Source organism: Geotrypetes seraphini, chromosome 16, assembly GCF_902459505.1.
Source record: "Geotrypetes seraphini chromosome 16, aGeoSer1.1, whole genome shotgun sequence".
NCBI classification, from domain to species: Eukaryota; Metazoa; Chordata; class Amphibia; order Gymnophiona; family Dermophiidae; genus Geotrypetes; species Geotrypetes seraphini.
Window position 1 is genome coordinate 45,931,949 of NC_047099.1, and position 27,999 is coordinate 45,959,947.

The window sequence follows — 27,999 nt, forward strand, 5'->3', positions numbered from 1 at the left end:
AGCACCAGCACAGAGTCAGTCAGTTTTACAATCTGTATTCGGAAGCCAAGCCCCTGGCTCTAGGGAGGACCCAGCTTCTAGTAGTTTATTCCAGGGAATCGAGCACAGCACAAGTCTTCAGGAATACATCTTCTCGGGACTCCTCGCCCAGAATCTGCAAAATAGATATCTTGGTCAGATGTGTTATACTATGCCAAGATGAAGGGGTGCTAGGGAGAGAAAAGGCTAGGGTTGCAAGAAAATGGGATTGGTGGAAGGAAGCTGGAGAGGTGGTTGGAGGCACTGCAGCTGGAAAACATTCTCCATCTACTACGCACCTTTCGAAGCAGTTTCTTGTTTTGGTAATAGTTGACGATAGACTCTTTCAGTTTGAAGTACCCATCCATACGCTTCTTGATAGTCTCCTCGTTGTCATCAAATCTGTGGCTGGTCTGTCCCCGGATCAGGAGGCGTGCTACCATGGTCTCTGGTGAGCATTCATACATAATCACAACCTTAGGGAGGCCCACCTGGTGTCAGATGAAGGGGAGGGGAGGCAGTGTTAGAGCACCAAGGGCTTTAAGGGATTCCTATACAGGGATGTCACTTTCATGGGGAAGTTTAGGGCAGATGAATGATTTATAAGGAACTTGGTATTCTATACAAAGAGTTCAAGATGTCTCCAGAGCCCACCCCCATCCCCGGTGCCATGCTTCCTTACATCACAAATGGGGATAAGTGCCCACATTAAAGTACCTGTATTTCATACTGACACACCTGCCCCCCCCCCCAAGTGAGATAGACCTTGGTCAGAGTGCCACATAGCCCCCTCTATTTTTCTCCATCCTTCTGTTCTGCTTATTTCACCAGTGCACCCAGCTGCATGTGCTTGTACTGTGATATAAAAGCAGTACCATTCCCTCCCATCACTTCCTTCTTTCCCAAGTGCCCCATTTTCCCATCTTCTGGCTTCCCTGTCCTCTGCTTTGTGTTCTAACTTTTTCTCTTCTGCTAATCTCCCTCTTTGGTATGAGCAGGTTAAGGGAATGTTTCTTAGCAGCTCTCTAGACCAGTCCAGACACTTGAGTTTTACACTCTTACCAGCAGATGGAGGCTGAGAGCTCCTGACTTCTGGGGACACAAACATTTGGTTCAATTTTCAGTTAAGTAATTAAAAAAAAAAAAAAAATACTTTAGCCATCATTGCTGTCGTTTTTTGTTTTGGAGCCTTTCGGCTAGTGGAGCACAAGTCCTTGGGGGTATTAAATTTGGGTTGGCCAAGTCCCTCCTGCATTAACAGGGTGCAGCAGGGGGATGGCTGTGTTTTTGCAAACCATTGAGATGGCAAAGTATGAGTGCATAGCAGCTGGTACAGAGTGGCTTTAGCCTCATCAGAGGGAGAGGCAAATGAAGGAGCCACAGAGGCAGTAGCCACATCAGCTTCAGTGACACGGGGGGGGGGGGGGGTCTAGTAGCAAGAGTTTGTTTTGCTGGTCTGAAAAAGCATTGCGTGGTCCAGTGTCTTGGTCAGGTTTTCAGGATATCCACATTGAATAAGCAAAAGATTGATTTTGCATACATTGCCTCCATTGTATGTAAATCTCATGCATTTTCATAGTGGATATACTGAAAACCTGACGCACTGGACTAGGCCTTGGGCTGGTCAGGGTAGAGTAGATCAGGAAATGACAAAGGAGTCAAGCAGTGATGGAGGCAGCAGATCTCGTTTCATACATGTAAATTCTAGGAGAGGTATATACACAGCTCATATGGCAGGCAAGGATAACATGCAGGTGGATTTTCTAAACAGATACCTTAAATTCAGAAGAATGGAGTCTACTCTGGATCAGAAGGTCTTTGACAACATTGTGTGTACTTTGGGGCCAGTCACTGATGGATTTAATGGCAGCGTTGGTAAAAGCACAGGTTCCCTTGTTCTTCAGCCACAGGAGGGGATAGAAGGAATAGATTCTGATTCAGCAGTGGCCACAGCATATACTTGATTTCTCCATGGCTACTAGTGGTTCCAATCACTCAAAGGATAGAGTGCCATGTCTGGTGGCCCTAGACTGACTTTGGAGACTGATAGAGGGATTTGGTGCATCAGGTCAGAGAAAGGCTACTAAAATGGTCAGGGGTCTTCGTCATAAGGCATATGGGGACAGACTTAAAGATTTCAATATGTATACTTTGGAGGAAAGGCAGGAGAGGGGAGATATGATAGAGACATTTAAATACCTACATGGCATAAATGCGTTTGAGGTGAGTCTCATTTGAAAAGAAGCTCTGGAATGATAGGGCAAAGGATGAAGTTAAGAGGTGAGAGGCTCAGGAGTAGCCTTTTTTTCAGAAAGGGTGGTAAATGTGTGGAACAGCCTCCCAGAAGAGGTATTGGAGACAGAGACTGTGTCTGAATTCAAGAAAGCGTGGGATAGGCACATGGGATTTCTTAGGGAGAGGAGGAGATAGTGGATGCTGTGGATGGGCCATTTGGCCTTTATCTGCCGTCATGTTTCTATGTTTTCTTTTAACAGAAGATCTTTCTTAGTGCAAAGTCCTGTTCAGAAGCTGGCCTGGTAAGAGAACTTGGTTACAAAGAGGATATCCTACCTTGTACAGATTGATTATTAATTTTTCTTTTCCCTTTTGTTCATAAACATCTAGGGTGGGGATACTTAATGTTATCTTATGCTAAAGTTCCAATGATGGCTATAAGGGAGGGGGGTTATTTGATGTGAATTAGTCTTTGATGGGCAAGTAAATGATGTTAAAGTGTATAGTGATTGTATCTTTGTTGCACTTATTGAAAGTTTATTTTTAAATGAATAAAGAATTAAAAAAGAGGATATCCTACCAAGGTTATAACTACTTTGCTGAAGTCAAGAGCTTTGGCTCTTTGGCTTATGTTAGTGTGGCACTTTTTTGAGAATATGTCTCTCTGACCTTTTATTGCAGAGATTCTGAAACTTTGGTTTGGATAGAGACTGGATTTAGCATATCTCAAGTGCACTTGCTATCAGAAGCTGGTTCTTGGGAAAGCTTTGGCTTCCCATCCCTATTTATTGAGGTTACTTGGAGTAGCTGTTCTTGTTCTGCAGTGGGACATGAATTTTTTTTTGTCTGTTTGGTTTGGCTCAGTCTCCCTTTGAGCCATTGAGAGAGTCTGCATAAGGATGTCAGCTTGAAGAAAGTTGCCTTGATCACCGATTTTTTGCCTAGGAGAATTTTAGAATTGCAAACCTTGTCTTGTAGTGAGCACTCTCTAGTATTTCCACAGAAAGTTAGTTGTACTTCCCAAGGTAGTTTCAGGTTTTCCTGTGAACTAGTTCAAAAGGGAATGGAGAACGACAATGGTTGCATTGTTTGTTTGTATGTCAAGAGTTCTATGATTATAGAGTTTCAGCCTTCAGATCACATGCTTTTGGAGCAACACTGTCTAAGGCAACTTAAGCCTGATTGATTGAAGGCCATCATTTCAGCAATTATTTTCAAAGGCCATTTGGTTCTGGAGACTCTTAAAGTACATTTCCTTACAGGGTTAATGGGCAGAGTGAGCAGGGACCGTGTACAGCACTATAAAAATGATGAATGGACAATACTATTGGAAAAGCGTCACGAGTGGAATGCTGCAGGGTTTGGTGCTTGGGCCTGTGCTTTTCAACATATTTATAAACGACCTAGAACTTGGCACGATGAGTGACGTGATTAAATTCGCGGATGATGCAAAGTTATTCAGAGTAGTGAGGACACAGAAGGATTGCGAAGACCTACAAAGAGACCTAAATATGCTCGAGGAATGGGCCGCGAAATAGCAAATGAGGTTCAACGTGGATAAGGTGATGCATGTCAGTAACAAAAATCATATGCATGAATAGAGGATGCAGCTATACTTGGAGAGAGCCCCCAGGAAAGAGACTTGGGAGTACTTGTAGACAAGTCAATGAAACCGTCCGCTCAATGTGCGGCAGCGGCGAAAAGGGCTAACAGAATGCTAGGAATGATTAAGAAGGGGATCACAAACAGATCTGAAAAGGTTATCATGCCTTTATACCGGACCATGGTATGCCCTCATCTGGAATACTGGGTCCAGAGAAGAGCGATAAAAATGGTTAAGGGACTAGGGGAGCTGCTGTACAATAAGAGGCTAGAGAAACTGGGCCTCGTCTCTCTTGAGAAGACTGAGAGGGGACATGATTGAAACATTCAAGATATTGAAGGGAATTGACTTAGTAGAGAAAGAGAGACTGTTCACCCTCTCCAAGGTGAAGAGAACGAGAGGGCACTCGCTGAAGTTAGAAGGGAAAAGATTCTGTAAGTTTCAAGTTTATTGATTTTTGATATCCCGATCATAAAACAAATATCTGACCGGTTTACAATTTTAAAAAAAACATGAAATTAATAAGAAGGAAAGTTAGAACTAATGTAAGGAAGTTTTTCTTCACCCAGAGAGTGGTAGACAACTGGAACGCTCTTTCTGAGGCTGCTATAGGGGATAACTCCCTTTAGGGATTCAAGCCAAGGTTTGATAAGTTCCTACTGGAACAGAACATGCGCAAGTAAGGCTGTACTCGTAATAGGGCACTGGTCTGACCTAAGAGCGGCAATTCTTATGTTCTTATAGTAGTAGTAGTGAAATCTCAGTCCACTCCAGGATATTTGTTAGCCAGTAGTTTGGTCCTCTTTAGGTTCCTGGATAGCTGTGTAGGCCAAATAGGATGCAATGAGAGATTTGGCTTGGGCCTGCTAGGGTCTCACCCTACATTCCTAAGCATCTGGACTAGTCTGGAGGGCTGCTACAGAATCAGAAATTAGGTCTTACCTGCTAATTTTCTTTTCTTTAGGCTCTACAGACCATTCCAAAACCCATTCTTAGGGGAGGTGTAGTTCAGGGAGAAGAGTACCGACACAGCTGGAAGATAACTTTTATAATTAATTCCTACTGTTTGATTAAAAAAGAGAACCGTTTTATGGATGCTCAACTACAGACATATTCCACATATACTCAAAACAACATTTTTGACCTAGATAAGGAGAGAAATGTTAGCCTGTAGACTGGTATAGTCCCCCACCCTATCTGTCTTTGTGTTTTGCTCGCATGCAGATTTTGTGTTTTCTGTGGGTTCTAGTATTTTTCTAGGGCCGGGGAGAAATAAGAACAGCGGTTATGGCTCACCTGGTAAGCTGTGGGGATGTTTTCTATACCAGGATTAAGTCATACACAAGTTCCAACAGTTGTTTACGGATGTTTGTTGTTTTTTCCATTCCTGTTCGGAGTGTGTTTTACTGTTTTCAGTTGAAGTCTCTCCTAGGTTCTGCTTGGCTATTCGTCAGACTGGATTGCTAAGGGGGAGTTTATCTTGATATACAAGTTTGTTCTCAGTCTGCACCTGCTGGTAGCAGTGAGGTATATAACCCACTTGTAAGGACTATACCAGTCTACAGGCTAACAGAAAGAAAATTAGCAGGTAAGAACCTAATTTCTCCTTGCTCCAGGTACAAGACCCAGATTGTGAGCCCACTAGGGACAGAAAACATACTTGCAAAGTTATGTAAACTACTTTGTTGTATCCACAAAGGCAGTATATCAAATCCAAGACCCTTTAATTTCATGTACTGTGAATACTTGAATATAAACATATTTTTGGTCAAAAATTGCATATCTATTTATATTCAAGCCTTTCTCTGGTGTCTTGTGTTCCTTTTTCCCTTTTCCATTGAGTCAAATGCAGACACTCATGGTTAAGCTTTTCTGCAAGCGGCGTAGTCTGATGTGTTCTCCCTAGCTTTTTACAGAATAGCAACAGCAATTGAGTCTATCCCTGCCTTTCTTTACTCTGTAATCTGTTGCTGGAGAATGTGGTAAAAGCAGTTAGCATAGCAGGGTTTAAAAAAGGTTTGACTAATTTCCTAAAATGGAAGTCCATAAGCCATTATTAAAATGGGTTTGGGAAATCCACGGCTTATTCCTAGAATAAGCAACATAAAATCTTTTTCTCCTTGGGATCTTACCAGGTACTTATGACCTGGGTTGGACCTTCGGGCTGCCTCAGTATGGCAACTCAAGTTCTTTAGCACTTTCCAGACCAGTAGAGGTTAATCTTTACAAATGGGTATATATCCAATCATGACCAGCAGGTGGAGACTGAAAACAAAACTGTGGGACAGTATATAATATACTCCCTTCTCTTTTTACCTCAGTCTTCTTTCAGTCTCCAGCAGGTGTTGAGTGATCTGTACCCATCTCCCTTGGTAGGGCTGTTGGAATTTGTTTAGGGAGTTTCTAGTCCCTGTTTTTGGCCGGACGGAGCTTGGGCGGGCCCTGTTTGGGGGTCCGTCCGACCTCGGGGGTGTCAAACCCGGCGGGTCTCGAGCGGGGTCCCTCCCCCCACTTCCTCCACCTCCCCACATTTTTCTAGAGGAGCCTCAGCAGTAAGCCTTGCCCCCTAAATCAAGCAAGGCATATTGCTTCAAGAGCCTGTGGAGTCTGTTCTGTAAAAAAAAAAAAAAAAAAATCCTCAGGTAGTGCTGGTCTGGAGGGTTGTTTCCCTTTAAGAAAACTGTATTTTTTCATCTAACCGGCACTTTTTTATAGCTAGGTCGCGTATGGAGCAATTGTGCCCTTCTCCGGGGGAGTGGGACACAATTTGGTCCAGCCGCGAGACACTCGCGGCCGGCCTGAACTCGGTGGTTTGGGCCGGTGAGGTGGTGGAGCTCCGTCGGCAGCGGCTGCAGGCGCCCAGAGCTCCCCGCCGATGGTGCCTTGCGAGTCGGCTGGGAGCAGTGGGGAAGCCCGGTCTTCCCCAACCGCCCACGGAGGGATTCCCCGAAGGATTCCCTCTCAGCTGATTTTTTGACAGCTGATGCCGACTTGCCTGTTTTAGCGGCTGGGACTGTTCAGGCTTCTCAGCCGCTACAGGCTATGGAGGGAGCATTTTTGGCGGGAAAGTCGCCATTTTCACAGTCTGGCCCCTCCATTTTGTCTTCCACCTCAAGTGACCTTCCCCCTATATTGGAAAAACAGGGGCAGGTTTCTGCTGGGTCCCCTGCTGTGGCAGGGAGTCCCTTGGGACCCTCGGGGAGGTTTTCCCCTGATTTCTTTTTTTCTTTGTGCAGAGCCTATTTTCAGGCGGCTGGGGGTCCCGGATGCGCCCAGGGGGTTTCGGGGAGTGGGGTTTCCTCCGCGCTCCCTGCGGCTTTGCCTCTCTCGTCTGTTGTGGCGTCCCCTCCTCCTCCTCCCTTGTCCAAGCGTCCGCGGGTGTCTTGGGACGAGGATTTATGGTCTGAGGAGCGTGTCAGTTTGGATGAGGAGCTGGACCCTTTTGAGGATTTCCAGGACCCTCTCGAAGGGACGGCCGCTGGCGGCGGGTTGTCGGGTTTCCCGTCCTCCGGCGAAGAGGCGTCCGTGGTGCGCCTTTTTCAGAGAGATGAGCTACTGGACCTGATTCAACAGGTTTCTTCGGTGTTGCGTTTTGAGGATGCGCCGCCAGAGACTCCGCATGTGGGGGACCCTCTGCTTCGGGGGATCCGTAACGTTCCCGCTCTTTTCCCATGCATCAGGATATTCGGGATATTGTACTGGAACAGTGGAAAACGCCGGAGGCGCCGTTTCGTTTGGCGCGCGTCATGGCTCGTTTGTATCCCATCCCAGAGGGGGATCAGGCTACTTTAACATCACCAGTCGTAGACGCGGTGGTCTCGGCGATTTCTAAGCGGCATACCGTGCCTGTTGAGGGCGGTTCTGCCTTGCGTGACTCTGAGGAGCGCAAGTTGGAGAACATTCTTAAGCAAAATTTTCAGGTCTCTGCCTTTGGGGTCCTGGCGGCTATTTGTGGGGGGCTGGTGGCTCGCGCCGTGTTTCGGTGGGCTGAGCGTGTCCTGGATCAGGAGTCTGATGACTGGTCTTTGGTGGATCAGGAGGTGGCGAAGATTGAGATGGCTGCATCGTTCCTCTCAGATGCTCTTTATGACTTGGTGCGGATCTCGGCTAAGTCTATGGCCTTTGGCGTGGCCGCGCGGCGTATTTTGTGGCTGTGCGCTTGGTTGGCGGATGCTGCGTCCAAAGCTAAGCTTATTAAATTTCCCTTCCGGGGGTCTTTTTTGTTTGGGGAGGAATTAGATAAGTTGCTTCAGACTCTGACGAACTCAAAGGTGCCCCGTCTGCCTGAGGACCGTGCCCGCCCTGCGTCTCGGGGTGGCACTGCCCGGGGGCATTTGCGGGAGTTTCGCAAGTATCGCCCTGGGCGTGGGGCTGCTTCTTTCCCGGCTCCAGGGTTTTCCCGGGGTCAGTTCTTCCAGTGCATGCAGCCCTTTCGGGGGGGCCCGTTGGGGGACAGGGAATCCCTCCGCCGGTTCCCCCCTTCCCGTCCTGCACAATGACTCCTTGCCGGCGCCCCCTTTGGTTCCGGTGGGGGCCCGGCTGAGCGACTTTTTCCCCAAATGGGCCGAGATCAGGTCCGATCAGTGGGTCCTGGAGGTGGTGCGGGACGGTTATGCCCTGGAGTTCACCCGCTCTCTGCCGGACCTTTTCCTAGCCTCTCCATGTCAGACTCCTTGGAAGACGCAGGCTTTTCGCCAGACCCTTCAGCGCTTGCTAGATCTCAAGGCAGTTGTTCCAGTGCCCCCTCTGGAGTGGGGCACCGGCAGGTACTCCATTTACTTTGTGGTGCCCAAGAAGGAGGGGACCTTTCGGCTCATCCTGGATTTGAAGGGGGTCAACAGGGCTCTCAAGATTCCCTCTTTTCGCATGGAAACTCTGCGGTCGGTCATTCTGGCGGTTCAGCCGGGGGAGTTTCTCACTTCTCTCGATCTGACGGAGGCCTACTTGCATGTTCCCATTCGGGCCTCTCATCAGCGCTTCCTTCGCTTTGCGATCTTGGGTCGACACTATCAGTTCTGTGCGCTTCCCTTTGGTCTGGCCACGGCTCCCCGGATGTTCACCAAGGTGATGGTGGTCGTCGCGGCGGCCTTGCGCTCGGAGGGCATTCTGGTGCACCCCTTCCTGGACGACTGGTTGATTTGGGCGAAGTCGTTGCAGGAGAGCTCCCGGGATACGGCTCGGGTGGTGGAGTTTCTCCGGTCGCTGGGCTGGGTGGTCAACCTTTCCAAGAGTCGGTTGGTACCGGCTCAGCGTCTGGAGTACCTTGGGGTTCTGTTCGACACCTCCTTGGGGACGGTCTTCCTTCCAGGGGCCCGGGTGAGAAAATTGCAATCTCAGATTCGCCTGCATTTGGCGTCCCAGTGTCCTCGGGCGCGAGATTTCCTCCAAGTCTTGGGGTTGATGGCGGCGTCCCTGGACGTGGTGAGGTGGGCGCGGGCCCACATGCGTCATCTTCAGTATGCTCTGCTCCAGAGGTGGTCACCCCAGAGGCACGGTTTGGAGGTTCCTGTCCCCCTGCGAGGCTTGGCGCGCTGCAGTCTTCATTGGTGGCTCCAGACCCCTCACCTGGTTCAGGGGGTGGGTCTGGATCTCCCGCAGTGGACGGTGCTCCTTACAGATGCAGGTCTCCTCGGTTAGGGGGCTCAGTGTCTGGGCCACTCAGCTCAGGGCACCTGGTCCACGGAGGAGGCCTCCTGGTTGATCAACGTGTTGGAGACCAGAGCGGTCCGTCTGGCGCTATTAGCTTTCCGCTCCCTTTTGTTGGGCAAGACGGTCACAGTCCTGTCGGACAATGCCACGGCGGTGGCTTATGTCAATCGTCAGGGGGGCACCAAGCGCACTCAGGTGGCGCAGGAGGTTGCTCGGCTCCTGCTTTGGGCGGAATCCCATCTTCTGGACCTCTTGGCCTCTCACATAGCCGGGGTAGAAAATGTTCAGGTGGACTTCCTTAGTCGTCACTTCTTGGATCCAGGAGAGTGGTGTCTCGGCTCCGTGGCATTTCAGTTGATAGTGCAGGCTTGGGGGCAGCCCCTGATGGACCTGATGGCCACGAGTGGCAACGCCAAAGTGCCCCGCTTCTTCAGTCATCGCAGGGACAGTCTGGCCGAGGGTCTGGATGCTCTGGTCCAACCGTGGCCAACGGAGGGGCTGTTGTATGTGTTCCCTCCTTGGCCATTAGTGGGCAGAGTACTTCTTCGCATTGTTCACCATCCGGGTCTGGTGGTTCTGGTGGCTCCGGATTGCCCTCGACGTCCGTGGTATGCGGATCTGGTGAGGCCTCTGGTGGCGGATCCTCTTCCTCTGCCTCTCTTGGACGATTTTCTGACGCAGGGTCCCATTCCCATGTTCGACCTGTCTCTCTTCTGTCTTACGGCTTGGCTCTTGAAAGGGATCGCCTTAGTAAGAAGGGATATTCAGATAAGGTGATCTCTACGCTCTTGGGGTCCCGGAGGCTTTCTACCTCTCGGGCTTATGTGCGGGTTTGGCGGCTTTTTGAGGGGTGGTGCCGGGCACGGGGAATGGTCTCTTTTCGCGCTTCCCTGCCTACCATTCTAGAGTTTCTTGCAGGATGGCCTGGATAGAGGCCTGGCTTGGTCTTCTCTCCGGGTTCAACTTGCGGCTCTGTTGGCTTTTCGAGGGTTGGTGACAGGTCAGCATTTGTCGGCCATTCCTGATGTGATTCGCTTTTTGCGGGCGGCCAAGTTGCTCAGGCCTCCCCTACGGCTCTCTGTTCCCTCTTGGGATCTCAATCTGGTTCTCTCTGTTTTGGTGTGCCCGCCTTTCGAGCCGTTGGATGGCTGTTCTTTGAAAGACCTTACTCTGAAGACGGTCTTTTTGGTGGCCATTACTTCCGCTAGGCGTGTTTCTGAGCTACAGGCTTTCTCTTGTAGGGCTCCCTTCTTGGAGTTTTCTAGGGAGCGGGTTGTCTTGCGGCCTGTTCCTTCCTTTCTGCCGAAAGTAGTTTCTCCTTTTCATGTCAATCAATCGGTGGTCCTCCCAGTCTTGGGTAGTCGGGAGGGCTCTTCTGAGCAACGGCAGCTGCGCAAGTTGGATGTCGGTCGGGTCCTTTGCTCTTATGTGCAGCGGACCCAGGAAGTCCGGAAATCCGATCATCTCTTTGTCCTTCTGGCGGGTCCTCGTCGGGGGGCTGGCGCTTCTAAGGCTACTATTGCGCGCTGGATCAAGAAGACGATTGCTTCCGCTTATCTTCTGAGACAGAAGCCTGTTCCGGAGTTTCTCAAGGCTCATTCCACTCGAGGTCAGGCAGCTTCTTGGGCTGAGTCGTCGCTCGTGCCTCCAGTGGATATTTGTAAGGCTGCAGTTTGGTCCTCCTTGCATTCCTTTGTTAGACATTATCGGGTAGATGTTCAGGCGCGTCAGGACGCGGTGTTCGGTGAGCGTGTTCTGGTATCAGCTCTGCGGGGGTCCCGCCCGTGAGAGGGACTGCTTTGGTACGTCCCATTTGTAAAGATTAACCTCTACTGGTCTGGAGAGTGCTAAAGAAGGAAAAATTAGGTTCTTACCTGCTAATTTACTTTCTTTTAGCTTCTCCAGACCAGTAGAGGTCCCCACCCTGTCTGTTGTTGTTGTTGTTGTTGGGGCTGTTTCGCGGGCAGTTTTTGTTTTTTGCTGCGGGTTCTAGTATTTTTCTAGGGCCGGGGAGAATTAAAGAACAGCGGCTGTGGCTCGGCTGGCTTAGCTGGCGAGCTGTGGGGACATTTTCCTTCGGGTATTTCTCCTCTGCATTTTCCAACAGCATTTGGGTATGTTAGTTGTTACTCCTGTTCGGAGTATTGCTTTCTTTCTGTTTTCCAGTTCTTGGTTCTGCTTGGCTATTCGGCAGACTGAGGTAAATAGAGAAGGGAGTATAGTATATACTGTCCCACAGTTTTGTTTTCAGTCTCCACCTGCTGGTCATGATTGGATATATACCCATTTGTAAAGATTAACCTCTTCTGGTCTGGAGAAGCTAAAAGAAAGTAAATTAGCAGGTAAGAACCTAATTTCTCCTTCTTATGTATTAACTTTTCCACACTGCGTCTTTTACAAGGAAAAGCTGAACTATTTAACAATGAAAAATTCTATACTTTCAATATGAAACTGAATTGTGCAGGTCCAAAGGGCTGAGATTTGGTACTGGAATGGTTAACTGCAGGAACGTCTGATCATTCACGACCCACAGGCTCCTTAAGGTACCAGCCCCTCATGGGACTCTCATAAAGGCTCACATCAAAAACGCTGTGCATCTGAAATCTATAAAGGGAAATCCCCAAAGTTAGATTAGCACAATGGCAAAGGAAGTAGGAATTTTGTAGCAGTTTAGTTTTTGGTTATCTGCCTTTGGTATGGAAATACTGACTGGCTGGGACTACACAACATGCTTATAGGTTTCTCAGAAGTCAAATGTTCTTGTAGGAGTGTTGTACTGGTTTGGAGGGCCTAAACGGAAAAAAATTAGCAGGTAAGACCTAACTTTCTCTTCAGCTAGGAGGTTTTGTTTTTGTAACTCAGTTGGTGCAGCACATCTGTTTCTACACTAGTTCATATTTTATTGAAATTTCTCTACCTGGGTACATTTAGCATATGCTTTCCCCATACCATGCTTCTTCCTGGACCTCTGCCTTACTTAACAGACAAATGTTATAAATTTTTGATTTCTTTAGTGTCTCTCCAGACTGGCACAGAATGGATGTGTTTACACTCCTCTGCCAGCAGATGGAGACAAGTGGGCTGTGCAGTCCCATCTACAATCATTCTGTTCTTAATCTCCAGGAGGTGCTAAGCCTGTGCAGTCTTTCCTTTGGTTAGTTAAGACCTGTTGGATCTGATTAGTGGCCTTTTTTGTCCCTGTTTGTGGGTGCTAGATAGAGCTTGGAGGACCCTTTTGGGGGTGCCACGCTGGACTAGTTGAGTCCGTCCCCCCATTTGCCCCCACCTCCCAAATTTTTTTCTTTGAGGTGTCTCAGCTGTAAGCCTTTCCACAGTTCCAGGCAAGGCATATAGCTATGAGAGCCTGTGGGGTCTGCTCATTTGTTCATTAAAGTTGTACTGGGGGGGGGAACATTCTGAGGCAGTGCTGGTCTGAAGGGAAGCTTTTAATTAGCTTTAATTGAATTTTATTGTTACCGGCAGTTTTGTGTTTTCCTTGTAGCAGTTTGCAATGAGCATTTTAAAGAAGTAGAAAAAGTGCTCATTGTGTGCCTGACGAGTGGTGAAAAAGGCCGGCGTATGCACAAAGTGCTCTGGCTGCTGCGAGGGGGAATCCTCACTGGCTTCGAGTGCCATTCGTTGGCTGTAGGCAGTGGGGAAGCCAGGCTTCCCCTACCGCCCACACAGGGATTTCCCCAGCCGTTGACAGTCAGGGAAATAAGGTTTTCCTTACTGCTGATAGTGCTGAGGATTCCTTTTCGCTACAGCAGCTGTTGCCTGGAGTTCTGCTTTAGCAGCAGGGTCTGTTTAGGCCTCTTTGCCGCTACAGGCCTCGGGGGGGGGGGAGATTTTATTGGTGGGCGTTTTGGGCAGGAAGCTGCACCATTTTGCCTCAGATGGCCTCCCTCCTGTTTTAGAGAGGAACAGGTACAAAGTGTTTCTCCTGCTAATTCAGTGAGTTCTTCGTTGCCACTGGGGGGGGTGGGGGTGTTGCCCTTGATTTTGTTTTAGCCATGAACAAGACTTACTTGCAGGTGGCTGGGGGGTCCTGCTTCTTCCTTCGGGGGGGTCTTTGCTTTCGACGTCTGTCTCCATTGAGCTCCCCTCAGCGTCTGCTCCTGTCCATACCCCCCCCTCCCCCGGTCTTCGTCCAACCAGGCACAGGTTTCTTGGGATGAAGTTTTTTTTTTCCTTTTCTGACAGTTTGACCTGATGAGAACTTGGATTTTTGGGTTGATCCTCTTGAGGGGATGATACAGACAGTTGTTTCTCTGAGATGCCAGATGGCGAGGATGCTTCTTTTGTGCGCATTTTTCACCAGGAAGAGCTGCAGGAGCTGCTTCTTTAAGTGTCTTTTTTTGCAATTTGAGGAGGAAGCTAAGGTTCCTCCATCGTGTTGTGGATCCTCTACTTCGGGGGATCCGGTTGGCCTCCCATTCTTTTCCTATGCATCAGGATATTCGGGATATAGTGCACACACAATGGAAGACTCTGGACGTTGCCTTCCAATTGCGCAGGGCATGACCAGGTTCGATCCCATTCCTGATGGGGATAGGGTTACCTTTATGCCTCCTGTGGTTGATGTGGTGGTCTCGGCTATCACACGTAGACATACTGTGCCTGTTGAAGGCTGTTCGGTCTTAAGAGACTCACAGGACCGTAATATGGAGTCTCTCCTTAAGTAGAGTTTTGACGTGGCTGATTTGCTGTGGGCTTGTGTCTGGTGGTCTGAGCATGTTCTTGACTGGGAGTCTGATAACTGGTCCTTGGATCAGGAGGTGGCTAAAATTGAGCTTGAGGCTTCTTATCTTTCCGATGCCATGTACGATTTATTATGGGCATCGGCCAAATCCATGGCCCTCAGAATTGGCGACTCGTGCCCTGTGGCTTTGGGGTTGGTCGGCAGATGCGGCCTCTAAGGCTGAGCTCAGTAAGTTTCCCTTTCGGGGTTCCTTCTTTTTCAGGGAGGAGTTGGATAAGCTGGTTCAGGCCCTGGAGGACCTTCCCCGCCAGGTGTCATGGAGAGGCATCAGCCATGGGCGTCTGCATGATTTTCATTGGTATCGTCCTGGCCATGGCTCATTTCTTTCCCTTCTAGAGAACGCTTCTTTCAGCGTATGCAGTCCTTTCGGAGAGTTTGCCCAGGGGGTTATGACTCTACTGGTGGCTCCAGTTCCGCACGTCCAGCTCAATGACTTGGTTCAAGTCCTTCCCCCGGTTCCAGTAGGCAGCCATTTGAGGGATTATTTCCGGGGGTGGACCAAGATCATGACAGATCAGTGGGTCCTGGAGGTGATTCGGATCAACCATGCTCTCGCGTTTTACCAGACCATTTCCTCTCTTCTCGTCAGGCATCTTGGGAGATGGGGGCATTTCATTAGATGCTGCAAAGTGGTGGTCCCAGTTCCTCCTTGGGAGATTCGCACAGACAGGTGCTCAATTTACTTCATGGTGCCGAAGAAAGAGGGGTCTTCTCGTCCCATTTTGTATCTGAAAGGTGTGAACTGGGTTCTCCGAGTTTCGTCTTTTTGCATGGAACCCCTGTGGTCCCTTATTCTCGCTGTTCAGCCTGGGGAATTTCTAACTTCTCTCAACCTTCTGCCGTCATACTCTATGTTTCTATGTAACCTGACTGGAGGGCCTATCTGTATGTTCCGATTCGGGCCTCCCATCAGCAGGGTTCGGTGCTCGGGCCCATGCTCTTCAACATATTTATAAACGACTTGGAAATTGGTACGACCAATGAGGTGATTAAATTTTAGGACGATACAAAGTTATTCAGAGTAGTGAAGACACAGAAGGATTGCGAAGACCTACAATGAGACATTCGAGGAATGGGCCGTGAAATGGCAAATGAGGTTCAACGTGGATATGTGCAAGGTGATGCATGTCAGTAACAAAAATCATATGCACGAATACAGGATGTCCAGTGCTATACTCGGAGAGAGCCCCCAGGAAAGGGACTTGGGAGTACTTGTAGACAAGTCCATGAAGCCATTGGTGCACTGTGTGGCGGTGGCGAAAAGGGTGAACAGAATGCTAGAAATTATCAAGAAGGGGATCACAAACAGATCTGAGGTTATCATGCCGCTGTACCGGGCCATGGTGTGCCCCCACCTGGAATACTACGTCCAACACTGGTTGCCGTACATGAAAAAAGACATAGTACTACTCAAAAGGGTCCAGAGAAGAGTGACAAAAATGGTTAAGGGACTGGAGGAGTTGCCGTACAATGAGAGGCTAGAGAAACTGGGCCTCTTCTCCCTTGAAAAAAGGAGACAGAGGGGACATGATTGAAACATTCAAGATATTGAAGGGAATTGACCTCGTAGAGAAAGAGAGATTGTTCAACCTCTCCAAGGTGGAAAGAACGAGAGGGCACTCTCTAATGTTAAAAGGGGATAGATTCTGTACAAACGTAAGGAAGTTCTTCTTCACCCAGAGAGTGGTAGAAATCTGGAATGCTCTGCCAGAGGCTGTTAGAGGGGAAAGCACCCTCTAGAGATTCAAGAAAAAGTTAGATACGTTCTTGCTGAACCAGAATGTATGCAGGTAAGGCTAGACTCAAATAGGGCACTGGTCTTTGACCTAAGGGCTGCCGCGCGAGTGGACCGCTGGGCACGATGGACCACTGGGCTGACCCAGCAGCAGCAATTCTTATGTTCTTAATTCACTATCAGTTTTGTGTGCTTCCTTACGGCTCTGCAGACTTTCACTAAGATTATGGTGATGGCAGTGGCCTTGTGCAAGGAGGGCATTCTAGTGCATCCCTACCTGGATTGGTTGATTTGAGCAAAGTCCTTTCAGGAAAACTCCTGGGTCACGGCTCGGGTTGTGGAGTTTCTTTAGTCGCTGTGCTGGGTTGTCAACCTTTCCAAGAGCCGGTTGTCGCTGTTTCAGCGCTTGGAGTATCTTGGGGTTCTCCAACAGCCTGGAGAGAGCCTTCCTGAGGCCCAGGTGCTCTCTGTTGGATTATCGTTGGCCTTGGGCGCAGGATTTTCTGCAGGTTTTGGGGCCGATGGTGGCCTCCCTAGATGTGGTCAGGTGAGCTCAGACTCGCATGTGTCCTCTTCGGTATGCTCTGCTTCGGCGGTGGTCTCCACAATTTCACGATCTGGACTCTTCAGTTCTTCGGGGGTTGGTTCATCGCAGCCTGCACTGGTGGCTATAGTCTTCCAATCTGGTGCAGGGAGTGAATCTGGATCAGCCCCAGTGGACGGTACTTCTCACGGATGTCAGTCTTCTCGGGTGGGGAGCACAGTGTCTCGGTCACTCGGTGTAGGGCTGCTGGTTGATCAGTGTTCTGGGGACCAGGGCCATTTGGTTTGCATTTAGCAGCTTTCCAGTCATTGCTGGAAGGCAAGTTGGTCCGGGTTCTCTTGGATAATGCCACAGCTTATGTCCATCGTCAGGCAGACTTCCTCAGTTGACATGTTCTGGATCTCAACGGACTGGTGTCTGGGTCTGGAAGCCTTCAAATTGATTATCTAGTCATGGAGTCGGCTGGTCATGGACCTCATGGCGACGAGTGTTAATGCCAAAGCGCCGAAGTTCTTCAGTCGGCACAGGGATTATCAGGCTGAGGGACTCTATGCTTTGGTGCAGGCTTGGCCTTCATACAGCAGTATGTCTTTCTTCCATGGCCTCTGGTGGGCAGAATCCTTCGCATTGCTCGGCATGTAGGCCACTTGATCCTGGTGGCTCCAGACTGGTCCAGGCGCCCGTGGTACGCAGATCTGGTGCGTCTTCTCAAGGCAAATCCTCTTCCTCCGCCCTCTCACTCAACCTTCTGACTCAGGTCTATTCCCATGTTCGATCCGGTTCCCTTTTGTCTTACGGCTTGGCTCTTGAAAGGGAACACTTAAGTAAGAAAGGTTATTCTGCTAAGGTGATCTCGACTCTCTTGGGTTCTCAGGGACTTTCCACTTCTTGGGCTTATTTGCGCATTTGGCATCTGAGGAGAGATGTTCCACTTTTAGCATGGTTCCCCTTTGTGCATCTTTGCCTTATATCTTGGAGTTTTTGCAGGATGGCCTGGAGAGGGGCCTTGCCTGGTCCTCCCTTAGGGTTCAGATTGCAGCTTTGTCGTCTTTTCGCAGTCTGTTGCATGGTCGGCGTTTAGCCTCATCTCTGTGATTCAATTCTTGAGAACAGTGAAATTGCTCCAACCTCCAGGTTGTCCTTTGGTTCCATCCTGGGATCTCAATCTGGTTCTTTCCGTGTTTGTTCGTCCTCCTTTTGAGCCTCTCGGCTCCTGCACGTTGAAGGACCTTACCCTTAAGGCTGTGTTCCTGGTGGCCATTACTTCTGCGAGATGCATTTCTGAACTGCAGGCCTTTTCATGTAGGTCTCCCTTCCTGGAGTTCTTGAGGGAGCAGAGCAGTTTGTGCTATGGCAGTTTCCTATTTTCTTCCTAAGGTCATTACTCCTTTTCATGTCAACCAGTTTCCCTTCCAGTCTTGGATAGTCAGGAGGGCTCTTTGGAGCAGAGGCAGTTACGCAAGGGTCCTTCGTGCTTACGTTCAATGGACCCAGGAGTTTTGTTGCCAGATCGTCTGTCCTCCTCACGGGTCCTCATAAGGGGAATGGTACTTCTAAAGCTATGATTGCTTGCTGGATCAAGGAGGCTATCGCTTCAGCATACCTTCTTCAGAAGAAACATGTTCCAGAATTTCTCAAAACTCATTCCACTCGGAACAGGCAGCCTCTTGGGCTGAGAGTTCTCATGTGCCTCTGGTGGATATCTGTAAAGCTACAGTTTGGTCTTCTCTCTATTCCTTTGTTCACCACTACCGTATGAATGATCAGGCATGTTGGGATGCGGTATTCAGTGAGCGTGTTCTGGTGGCAGCCTTTCAGAGGTCTCACCCATGATGGGTACTGTTTTGGCATGTCCCACCCGTTCTATGTTGGTCTAGAGCAGTGGTGTCAAACTCAATTGCATAAGGGGCTGAAAGCTAAAACATAGGCTAAGTTGCGGGCCAAATTTTTTATTAAGATACTTAGGGGTCCTTTTATTAAGGTACGCTAACCGATTTAGCGTGCGCTAAATGCGCACCTTAATAAAAGGACCCCTTAGTCTTAGTAGAAGTATAGGGTTACAACCTCTCCAAACCCACGCTGGCTCTGTGATGTAAACAAAATAAATAAAAAAGACTTGCAATCTTTTTCCAACTACCCTCCTATCCCGTATCTCTGTCCCCCCTCCTACATCATCCCTTGTGTCCAACTTCTCTCTCCCTTTCTGTTCTTCCCTCCCTAAATCCCATTGTCCACTATCTCTCTCCTCTGTTTTAGCCACACTAACAACTTGATTTCCAAACACAATGCATATGAATAGTGAAAAATTTTTGCTATTAGGTTAAAAAAAAATTCATTTTACCAGATGAGTCTAATTTAGGAATGGTTGCTCTATTTTTGCCCATATAAGAGCCATCTAAGTCTTTGAGACATCCAATATAGAAAAAGGCCTATCCCTCATAGGTTGTGAAAAGTCAAGGTCTTACCTTCAGCTAATTTTGGCAGCCTGCAGAGAAGATCACTGGTGCTGTAGCGATCCTTGTAGGCTGACATCATCCTGAGCACCACGTTCCCTCTGCCGTGATCACACCCCTCCTCTGACATCAGGGGCAGGATCGTGGCAGAGGGAACGTACTGCTCAGGACGACGGCAGCTGCAAGGATCGCTACACCTACAGCAATCCTCTCTGCAGGCTGCCAAAATTAGCAGAATGTAAGAGCAGGAGGCACTGCAGCCCTTCCCAAATTGCACTCTGTCTGCTGGCAGACCAACTTAAGTTAAATTTTTTAATTGTCTGGTGGGCCAAAGGGCCAGAGTTTGACATGTCTGGTCTAGAGGGACGATAAAAAGGAGAAATTAGGTTCTTGTCTATTAATTTTCTTTCTTTCAGTCCCTCCAGACTGGCACATTCCTCCACCCTGTTGTTTTTGTCATTGTCTTTTCATGAAGAGTAGTTTTTTCTGCGGTATCTTTTGTTGGGGTTATTGGGAGTTGAATAAGAGCAGCGGTGTTTTGGTTCGTCTGGCTAGCTGGCGAGCTGTGGGGACATTTTTGAAGGTTCTTATTCTAATCAGTATCCAACAGTGTTACTTGGTATTCTCCTTCTGGGAGTGCAGTTGGTGTTTTCTAGTTCTTAGTTGGTTCCTGCTTGGCTGTTCGTCAGACTGATTGTAGATGGGACTGCACAGCCCACTTGTACTACAGCCAGAAGTCAATGTCTCAGTCTCTAGAGGGACGTAAACCATCCGTTCTGTGCTGGTCTAGAGAAAATTAGCAGGTGAGAACCTAATTTCTCCATTGTAATTCTCATTTGTCTGAGCAAAGTTTGACATGGAGGAGAATTGATCTTGAAAACTAATTACAGCAGTATTGTTTGTCTAAGAAACAGGGTCTCACCTGCAGCTGGTGTGTTCACATTTATTTTTGCCAAAAGGAAAATAGCAACGAGTAGGAATCCCTTAGCGACCTCCTCTTTGCAACAGCTTACTGTACCAAAGCCGTTTTAAACTGGTTCCTCTATGGTATAGCCAGTCACCTTGAAGCTGGCCAGTTAAGCTGGAGTAGGGCCTTTTCCTGTCTAAAAGTTGCCTCTCACCTAAGAAGTACCTGTCCCCCACATATCTAACTTGTGACTACCAGCCCCCCAGTTCATAGGCTTCAACTCACCAGTTTCTCAAATTCTTCTGCCTGAGCAACATCTCGTGGGAAGCCATCAATCAAAAAGCCTTTGGCTGTATCCAGCTTCGCTAGCATGTTGTTTCTAAGCAGCTCCATGACAATATCCTAGCGGCAGAGGATGGAAGGAGAAGTGTGAAAATAAAGAGAGAGAATATTTTTAAGCACAGTATGGAAAAAATCCATAATGGCTCCCCCCATTCCCTTCTATCACAGTCTACAGTTGTCTATCTCTTTTCTTTGTTCATCTCTCTCCACATTTACTAACAGACTTGGAGCTTTGTTTCACTCCTGGGCTTTATTTTTATGGGAACCATGTACTCACCAGGGACACATTATCGCCCTTCTGCATGGTGTCCCTAATCTGACGCCCTCGGGGAGTGCAGTAGGTCGCCTCAACTCGCAACAGGTCCCCAATGCATAAGTGAGTGAAGCCATACTTAGTGACAATCTTCTCGCACTGCGTGTTTCTCCCTGTTCCAGGACCTCCCAGAATAAGGATGACAGGTTGAGCTCTAAGTTTTTCTGTATGAGAAATATTGAAAGCAAAAAAAGTGTAATATATCTGATTTCCAGCAAAGAATGGTTCTTCTAAGCTGCTACTGCCTGAAGATTGGTTTCCGATTGGCCCTTTAAATCTAACACACACCCCACGTTCCGAGTTGTTCTTGGTTCACTGCCACCTGGATCTATTATCTGCAAGAGCAAATTTATTACCACCCCTAATCTACCCTCCATCCTAGAGAGCAAATTAATGCCCCCACCTTAACCTAGAGAGCAAATTTCACCTCAATGTATCTTTTCATCTGTTTGCACCCCTGATATTCTTCAAATCTGCCTTAGCTCAAGAGAGCTCCTTTTTTCATCAACAAATGGACCATCTATTATCCCAAAGCCCAGGAAAACCTGAAAGGCTTTCTGGGCACATATGACGGTGCTTTTTGGGCCTCAGTTTGCTAATCTGAATGGATGCTCAGTTGCTCTTCTCCACAAGTGTCATAAAAATGCATAAATCAAATAGAACAAGAACATTACTGATAGTAGACGTACTGTATAATCCTAAAAGAGTCTTAAATGCCAGTTGGTTAGTGAATTAAAAAGGCACCTGGAGCAAAATCTTACAAAGCACTAACACCCTAATTCTATAATCTTGTGTGCAGATGGTAGAAATACCTATAGTTACATGTCCAGTATTCATAAATTGGCTGCTAATTACCTCTAAAAACCAATTATTGGTGGTAATTGGAGTTAATTGGCAATTTACAGTTGCAGAAATTTACACCAGCCTTGCCTAAATGTAGGTGTGTAAATGTTAAGACTAGTATTCTATTACTAATGTCAAATTCACAGTGCACAGCATCTTGGTGCCTAATTTTTAGGTAGCCTGTAGAGATCTGCCAATTTGCCTCAGTTGTTTGATGGAGGTTCTTCGGATGCTTTATGAGAAATGCATTGCAGCTGTACCTGAAGCATAGGCACAATCACTGCCTTCCTCTGTCAACCCTTTCCCATCTCCATGTCATTCTTTAAGGGGAAAGGGAAGAATCGGACCCAGCCACTGGCCCTCCAGCCTTGCATTGAAGAATGCTGGTGTAGAAGGACTGAGGCTGAGAGAGACGCTAAAGAATGGCATGGGATGGTTTCCAGCCACTGACTCTCAAGCCTTGCATTGAAGAATGCTGGTGTAGAAGGACTGAGGTTAGAAAGATGCTAAAGAATGACATGGGATGGTTTCCAGCCGCTGACCCTCAAGCCTTGCATTGAAGAATGCTGGTGTAGAAGGACTGAGGTTAGAGAGATGCTAAAGAATGGCATGGGATGGTTTCCAGCCACTGACTCTCAAGCCTTGCATTGAAGAATGCTGGTGTAGAAGGACTGAGGTTAGAGAGATGCTAAAGAATGACATGGGATGGTTTCCAGCCGCTGACCCTCAAGCCTTGCATTGAAGAATGCTGGTGTAGAAGGACTGAGGTTAGAGAGATGCTAAAGAATGGCATGGGATGGTTTCCAGCCACTGACTCTCAAGCCTTGCATTGAAGAATGCTGGTGTAGAAGGACTGAGGTTAGAGAGATGCTAAAGAATGGCATGGGATGGTTTCCAGCCTCTGACCCTCAAGCCTTGCATTGAAGAATGCTGGTGTAGAAGGACTGAGGCTGAGAGAGACGCTAAAGAATGACATGGGATGGTTTCCAGCCGCTGACCCTCAAGCCTTGCATTGAGGAATGCTGGCGTAGAAGGACTGAGGTTGAGAGACACAAAAGAATAACACGGGGTGGTTTCCCATGGTTATCCACAGGGGTGATGATGAATTTTGTCACCATATCATTCTCTATGTCCTCTGTATACAGCTAGCCAATCAGCTTTTCAGGATGCCCACAAATAATATGCATGAGCTAGATTGAAGGTAGTGCATGTAAACTTTAACAGAGAAATGTGACGGCAGATAAAGACCAAATGGCCCATCCAGTCTGCCCATCTGCAGCATCCATTATATACCTAAGAGATTCCATGTGCCTGTCATATACTCTTGAATTCAGACACAATTTTTATCTCCACCACCTCTACTATGAGACTATTCCATGCATCCACCACCCTTTCAGTTGAAAGAGACAGGAGGCATAACTCTTTCAACTGCAAGGAGACTAGAGTGAGAGGGCATGAGATGAAGTTAAGAGGTGATAGGCTCAGGAGTAATCTAAGGAAATACTTTTTGCAGAAAGGGGTGATGTGAGGCATGTGTATCTATTCAATAAACCACATAGGCATTTAAACGTTTCTATCATATCTCCCCTTTCCTGCAAAGTATACTACATATAGAATCTTTATGTCTGTCCCTCTATACCTTATGACGAAGACCACTGACCATTTTAGTAGCCTTCCTCTGGACTAATCCCATCCTGTTTATATCTTTTAGACGGTGTGGACTCCAGAATTGTACACAATAATCTAAATGAGGTCTTGCCAGAGTCTTATACAGGGCATCAAAATCCTTTTTCCTTCTGGCCATACCTCTCTCTATGCACCCTAGCATCCTTCTAGCTTTCACCATCACCTTTTCAACCTGTTTAGCAACATTAAGTATAGCTAAAGGTCAGGCAGTTGATGTAGTGTATCTAGATTTTTTGAAAGCAGTTTCAACAAAGTCCCTTTCTGTTCTGGATTTGGAACTGGCTAAAAGAAAGAAAACGGAGAATAGGGTTTCATGGCCATTTCTCTCAATGGAGGATGATGAATAGTGGAGTGCCACAGGGGATCAGTGCTTTTTAACATATTTATAAATGATCTGGAAATGGGAATGACAAGTGAGATGATTTTTTAAGGGGGGAATATAAGAGCATAAGCATTGCCTCTACTGGGTTAGACCAGAGGTCCATCACGCGGCGGCCCATCAGGTCCAGGACCTATATAGTAATCTTCTATCCCCTTTTCCTTCAGGAAATCATCCAATCCCTTCTTGAACCCCAATACTGTACTCTGTCCTATCACACCCTCTGGAAGCGCATTCCAGGTGTCCACCACCCTTTGGATGAAGAAGAACTTCCTAGCATTGGCTCTGAATCTGTCCCCTCTTAACTTTTCTGAATGCCCTCTCGTTCTTGTAGTTTTTGAAAGTTTGAAGAATCTGTCCCTCTCCGCTTTCTCTATATAACGGGCATCTTTAGCATTTAGCACGTACTAATGCAGTTAGTGTCCCCTTTTTAAAATTGCAGATGACACCAAACGATTCAAATTTGTTAAATTAATAATAATAACAGCTGATATACCGCAGGACTGAGAAGTTCTATGCGGTTTACAAAGATTAAAGATAGTACAAATTGAATGAATTTAACAGAGATGAAAGATAGAGGTTAACAATTCAAGGGAATTATGTATGTTCTACCTATTTACTTCCTACTCTACTCCATTTCGACACTCCTGTCCTTTTGTTTGCTAGAGTCTGGTTGTCCTCTTGACCAGTCTACATTGGTCTTCAACCCTCTTTGGATATTCTCCCATTTTGCTGATTCTCATGACAGTCATCATCCCTTGCTGTCAACGTATCCACTATTCTTATCTCCATCTTTTGCCAGCTTCTGCTCAAACTCTTGCCTTTACTTTAAAAACAATCCCAAAGAAGAAAAGCCACATATACTTGATGTTTTTAACTTCTCAGTCTAGCCACAATGTATTGGAGATCTTTGTTTCCTTAGTGTAATGGGAAAGAAATTAGCATATCCTGTGTGGCATTTTTAGTGGAAATCCTGCATGCAAATGATGTCCCTTGAGAGATTAGGCTTGTGGGAACTCCAGCATTCATGGTGACCTGTCTAAGTGAACTATCTAACTCTCATCTGCATATTCAGCTGGGATTGTGCTGCCAGTTCTCTTGGCTGGGATTATGCAATCTTTGTAGCTATCCACCTCGGGCATCCCTTTAATTCACAAGCTGAGTCTCCCTGGCCTGTTTTCTAGGTTCTTGATTTTGTTCTCCAATCTCTGCTAGAAATGATCGAGGGATTGGAAACTTTTATATATTCCCATCAGTTCCTCATCCTGCTCATCTATATTTGGTCTCGGCGTTTTTCACTCGCTGGCCTAATGAGGTCACATCATCACTTAGTTCCTCCAAATATATCCAGATTTTACATTACATGTCTATTTATAAACTGCAAATATCTTGTAAGTGTGGCTCGCATAACAAGAAAAGGAACAGTCATCCAAAATTACATCATTTGAAAATACAACTTATCAAAAAATCATAACGTTTGAAACCACCGTCTCGTTATTCAGCACACACTTTTGAGACAAGTAAGCTTATGTTTATTAAAATACTTTATATACTGCTTAGCTAACAAAAGCAGAGACTTCCTCAACAATTTATAGTTAATTACTGACACAATAGGGGTTTTTTCAATTTTCATTTTCCAATTTTGTGATCTGCTAAGGAAAAGTAGAAGTAATCATCTTCCATTATTTTTCCTCCTAGGATTGGGAAAATTAAGTGATGATCTTTCTCATGATGCATAGAACCTGCTTTTCTGGTAAAAATTGAAAGAGGATACATGTAACAAGGAACATCTCCACGTACAAATATAAATGGTGTACAATAAAATTAAAACATTATCCTTGCCTCAGTTGGCAGCCAGTGTAATTTACCCCCTTTTTTACAAAACCATAGCATGGTTTATAGCATTGGCTGTGGTGGTAACAGGGTTGGTGCTAAGGTTTTGTAAAAGGGAAGGTGAATTAGAAAGCCAACATAAGATGTACTGCTCTATTCTATGAACTTTGTAATTTCTTCAATAATCATGTGGGGCAAGCTATGTACAGTAAATATTACAATAATCTATTTGTGATTAAAATAAATACCAAAGGCAAAACTGAGATTCAGGGAAAACTTTCCGTATACATCTTAACTGACCTCAACTCAGCTCCCAAGGCCTTCTCTCAACAGGATTTGGGGGCTTTTTCCTTGCCCTCAGCAACTTCTCTCATGGCACCCCTATCACTATCTTGTCTAATCGTTTTACACTTGGAGGTCATTCACCCTCCTGCCTAATTGCTTTATGTAGATAATTGGATGATCTAGCTTCAGTAAATGCATCAGAGCTGCTCAATGATTTGTTTATAAGAAGAGCCCAATTCCAGAAAGTCTAGCTGTAAGTGGCCATCCCATCTCATTTCCTTTCCTCTGCCCAAGCTATGGATTCTTACTCATACCACTATATCTGACCTCACACACAGGTTGGAGTCTTACTGATTCCTCTTATTACTCACTTTCCATGGTGTGAGAGAGTCTCGCTAATTCCCCTTATCACTGACTTCACAAACCATGATGGAGTCCTACTCCTCTCTGGGAGTCTCACTCCTCCCATCGCTGACCTCGCATATCACTCACTTGCCATCCCTGAGCTGACAGTGTGATGAGGGTTCACTTGTTCTTGACCTCACACACCATGATTGCTTATCTCTCATTTCCTAAAAGAAAATCATAGCCCTTGTCAGTGTTGGTGACAGTTTCAACAAAATGCTGAAAGCAAATAACCGGTTCTATTGATTTTTTTGTACTTGTGTGTGCTGAAAGGATGTTTTGCATAGCTGAGTCATGAGGGATACGAAGAGTGGCATCAGACAAGTCTGGGACACAGTAAGACCATGTTTTGCCTCTAGAAAGTTCTACTTTACCTGCAGAAGACTGGCGACATTTCGATCTAGACCCTGCAGGCTTACTGTTACAATTTCCCATCTTCTCCAAATATCCACCTCTGATTTCTATCAGACTCGGGCATTAACTGCAGGGCCAAAATCATTTTCATCTTTATCCAGGTTTTCCTTACATATTCTGATGTCACAAGGGGGTCTTTGGGTAGTACCACTACTATTGGCTAAAGGGGGGGGGGGGAGAGGAGAGCAACAGCTGTTTTTCAGGGAGGCTATGGTTATAGACCTCTTGTCCAAATAGTATAGAGAGGTCACTCTTCTGGAAGGTAACCCCAGTGCTGTGGATTGTATTGCAAACATGCACCTGAGGGCTGTTGTGTGAGGTAAGTCCTTTCCAGAAACACGCAGCAGCTGTGCCCACCTGCCATGTGCTAAAGTGCAGCTCCTAGGGCTGTGTCTGACAGTGATCTTGCACAGCTACACGTTGGTGTCCCTCAGGCCGATCTGAGCGAGTGTCGGTGACCTTTGTCCGAGTTTACTAAAAAGAAAGGTACTGCTTGTGTCTCAGAGTCAATACTGCTAAGCTGAATTATTTGTACATATGCTTGGAAAATGTCAGTAAAATATACCGATAAGTTACAAATGATAAACTGCTTCTGCTTCGGTTAAATATTAAGCACTTAGCTTCCGCTTTAGACTGTATTTCTAGTATGGTATTATGTTTTAACGAATATGTAAATGTTTCCTTTTTAACTGTATTGCTCGCTTGTAACCATTCATTTTGAGTGGGCGCTTTCCATATTTCCTCACATCAATTTTTAGAATAAGTTCCCTTGGTAAACTGTTTTTAGAACACAACTGATGAATAAGCAAGAATAGATTTTCATGCCTTCATATTGAAGATATTCAGGGTATTAAAAACTTAATATATCACCAGGCCAGCTCGGATTCAGGCAGTTCCACAAATTCAGCTGAAAAAAATGAATAAAGGCTAAAACAGTAAAATAAATAATCCAGTGAAAAGACTTCCTCACTCGTCTAAGAGAAAGCCACTTGTACATAAAAAATATAGCTAGTCTATTTTGAAAATCAGATTTGTTTGCAGCCCTGTGGAGTCTATATGCAATTCCTTTACGAAAATGATTCACAAACCTATCCAGTTGGGTTTGTGCATTTGGAAAAGTTCTCGGTCATGACCTTGTTTCAGATCATTCCCTGAATCCTATCCACGAGAACTTTTTGGCACCCCCTCATGCAATGCCTCTTTCGTTCTAAGGTACGTCTTCAATTGATCTAAACATGTTTGAAGCTGGAGGTAACATTATTGGAAGGTCATCCCACAGTTCTGGACCATGAACAGAAACTATTGTGGCTGATAAGTTTACAGTAACTAGGAAAGAATCGGTAGAATTTTATGAGTAATATGATGGGCTTATGGAATCCAAAAAAGGCATCTCATCCCCTGTGGCCTTATTCTGCTTTACTCTTCCTTGGGGAGGACAAATAGTGATACCTTCAGAACTGCATTTCCTCCTGTACTAGGCAAAATCCAGAGGATAAAAAAGGGAAATGTTTCAACAATGAAGGGCTGGGAATGATAAACACACTTCTACAATTGTGTGTATCAGTGTCATCTGCTATTTGAATGAAGTATTAT

General features: G+C 46.6%; 1 protein-coding gene across 1 annotated transcript; it reads right to left on the minus strand.

Moving 5' to 3' along the window:
• On the minus strand, positions 1-24,611 carry LOC117349815 (adenylate kinase isoenzyme 1). The gene is made up of 5 exons (XM_033923410.1): positions 24,527-24,611; positions 20,526-20,725; positions 20,192-20,308; positions 318-509; positions 1-154 (listed from the first exon to the last, which is right to left on the minus strand). The coding sequence occupies exons 1-5, from the start codon at positions 24,609-24,611 to the stop codon at positions 86-88; spliced, it is 663 nt and encodes a 220-aa protein (XP_033779301.1). The 3' UTR covers positions 1-85.
• Positions 24,612-27,999: the final 3,388 nt, after the last annotated feature.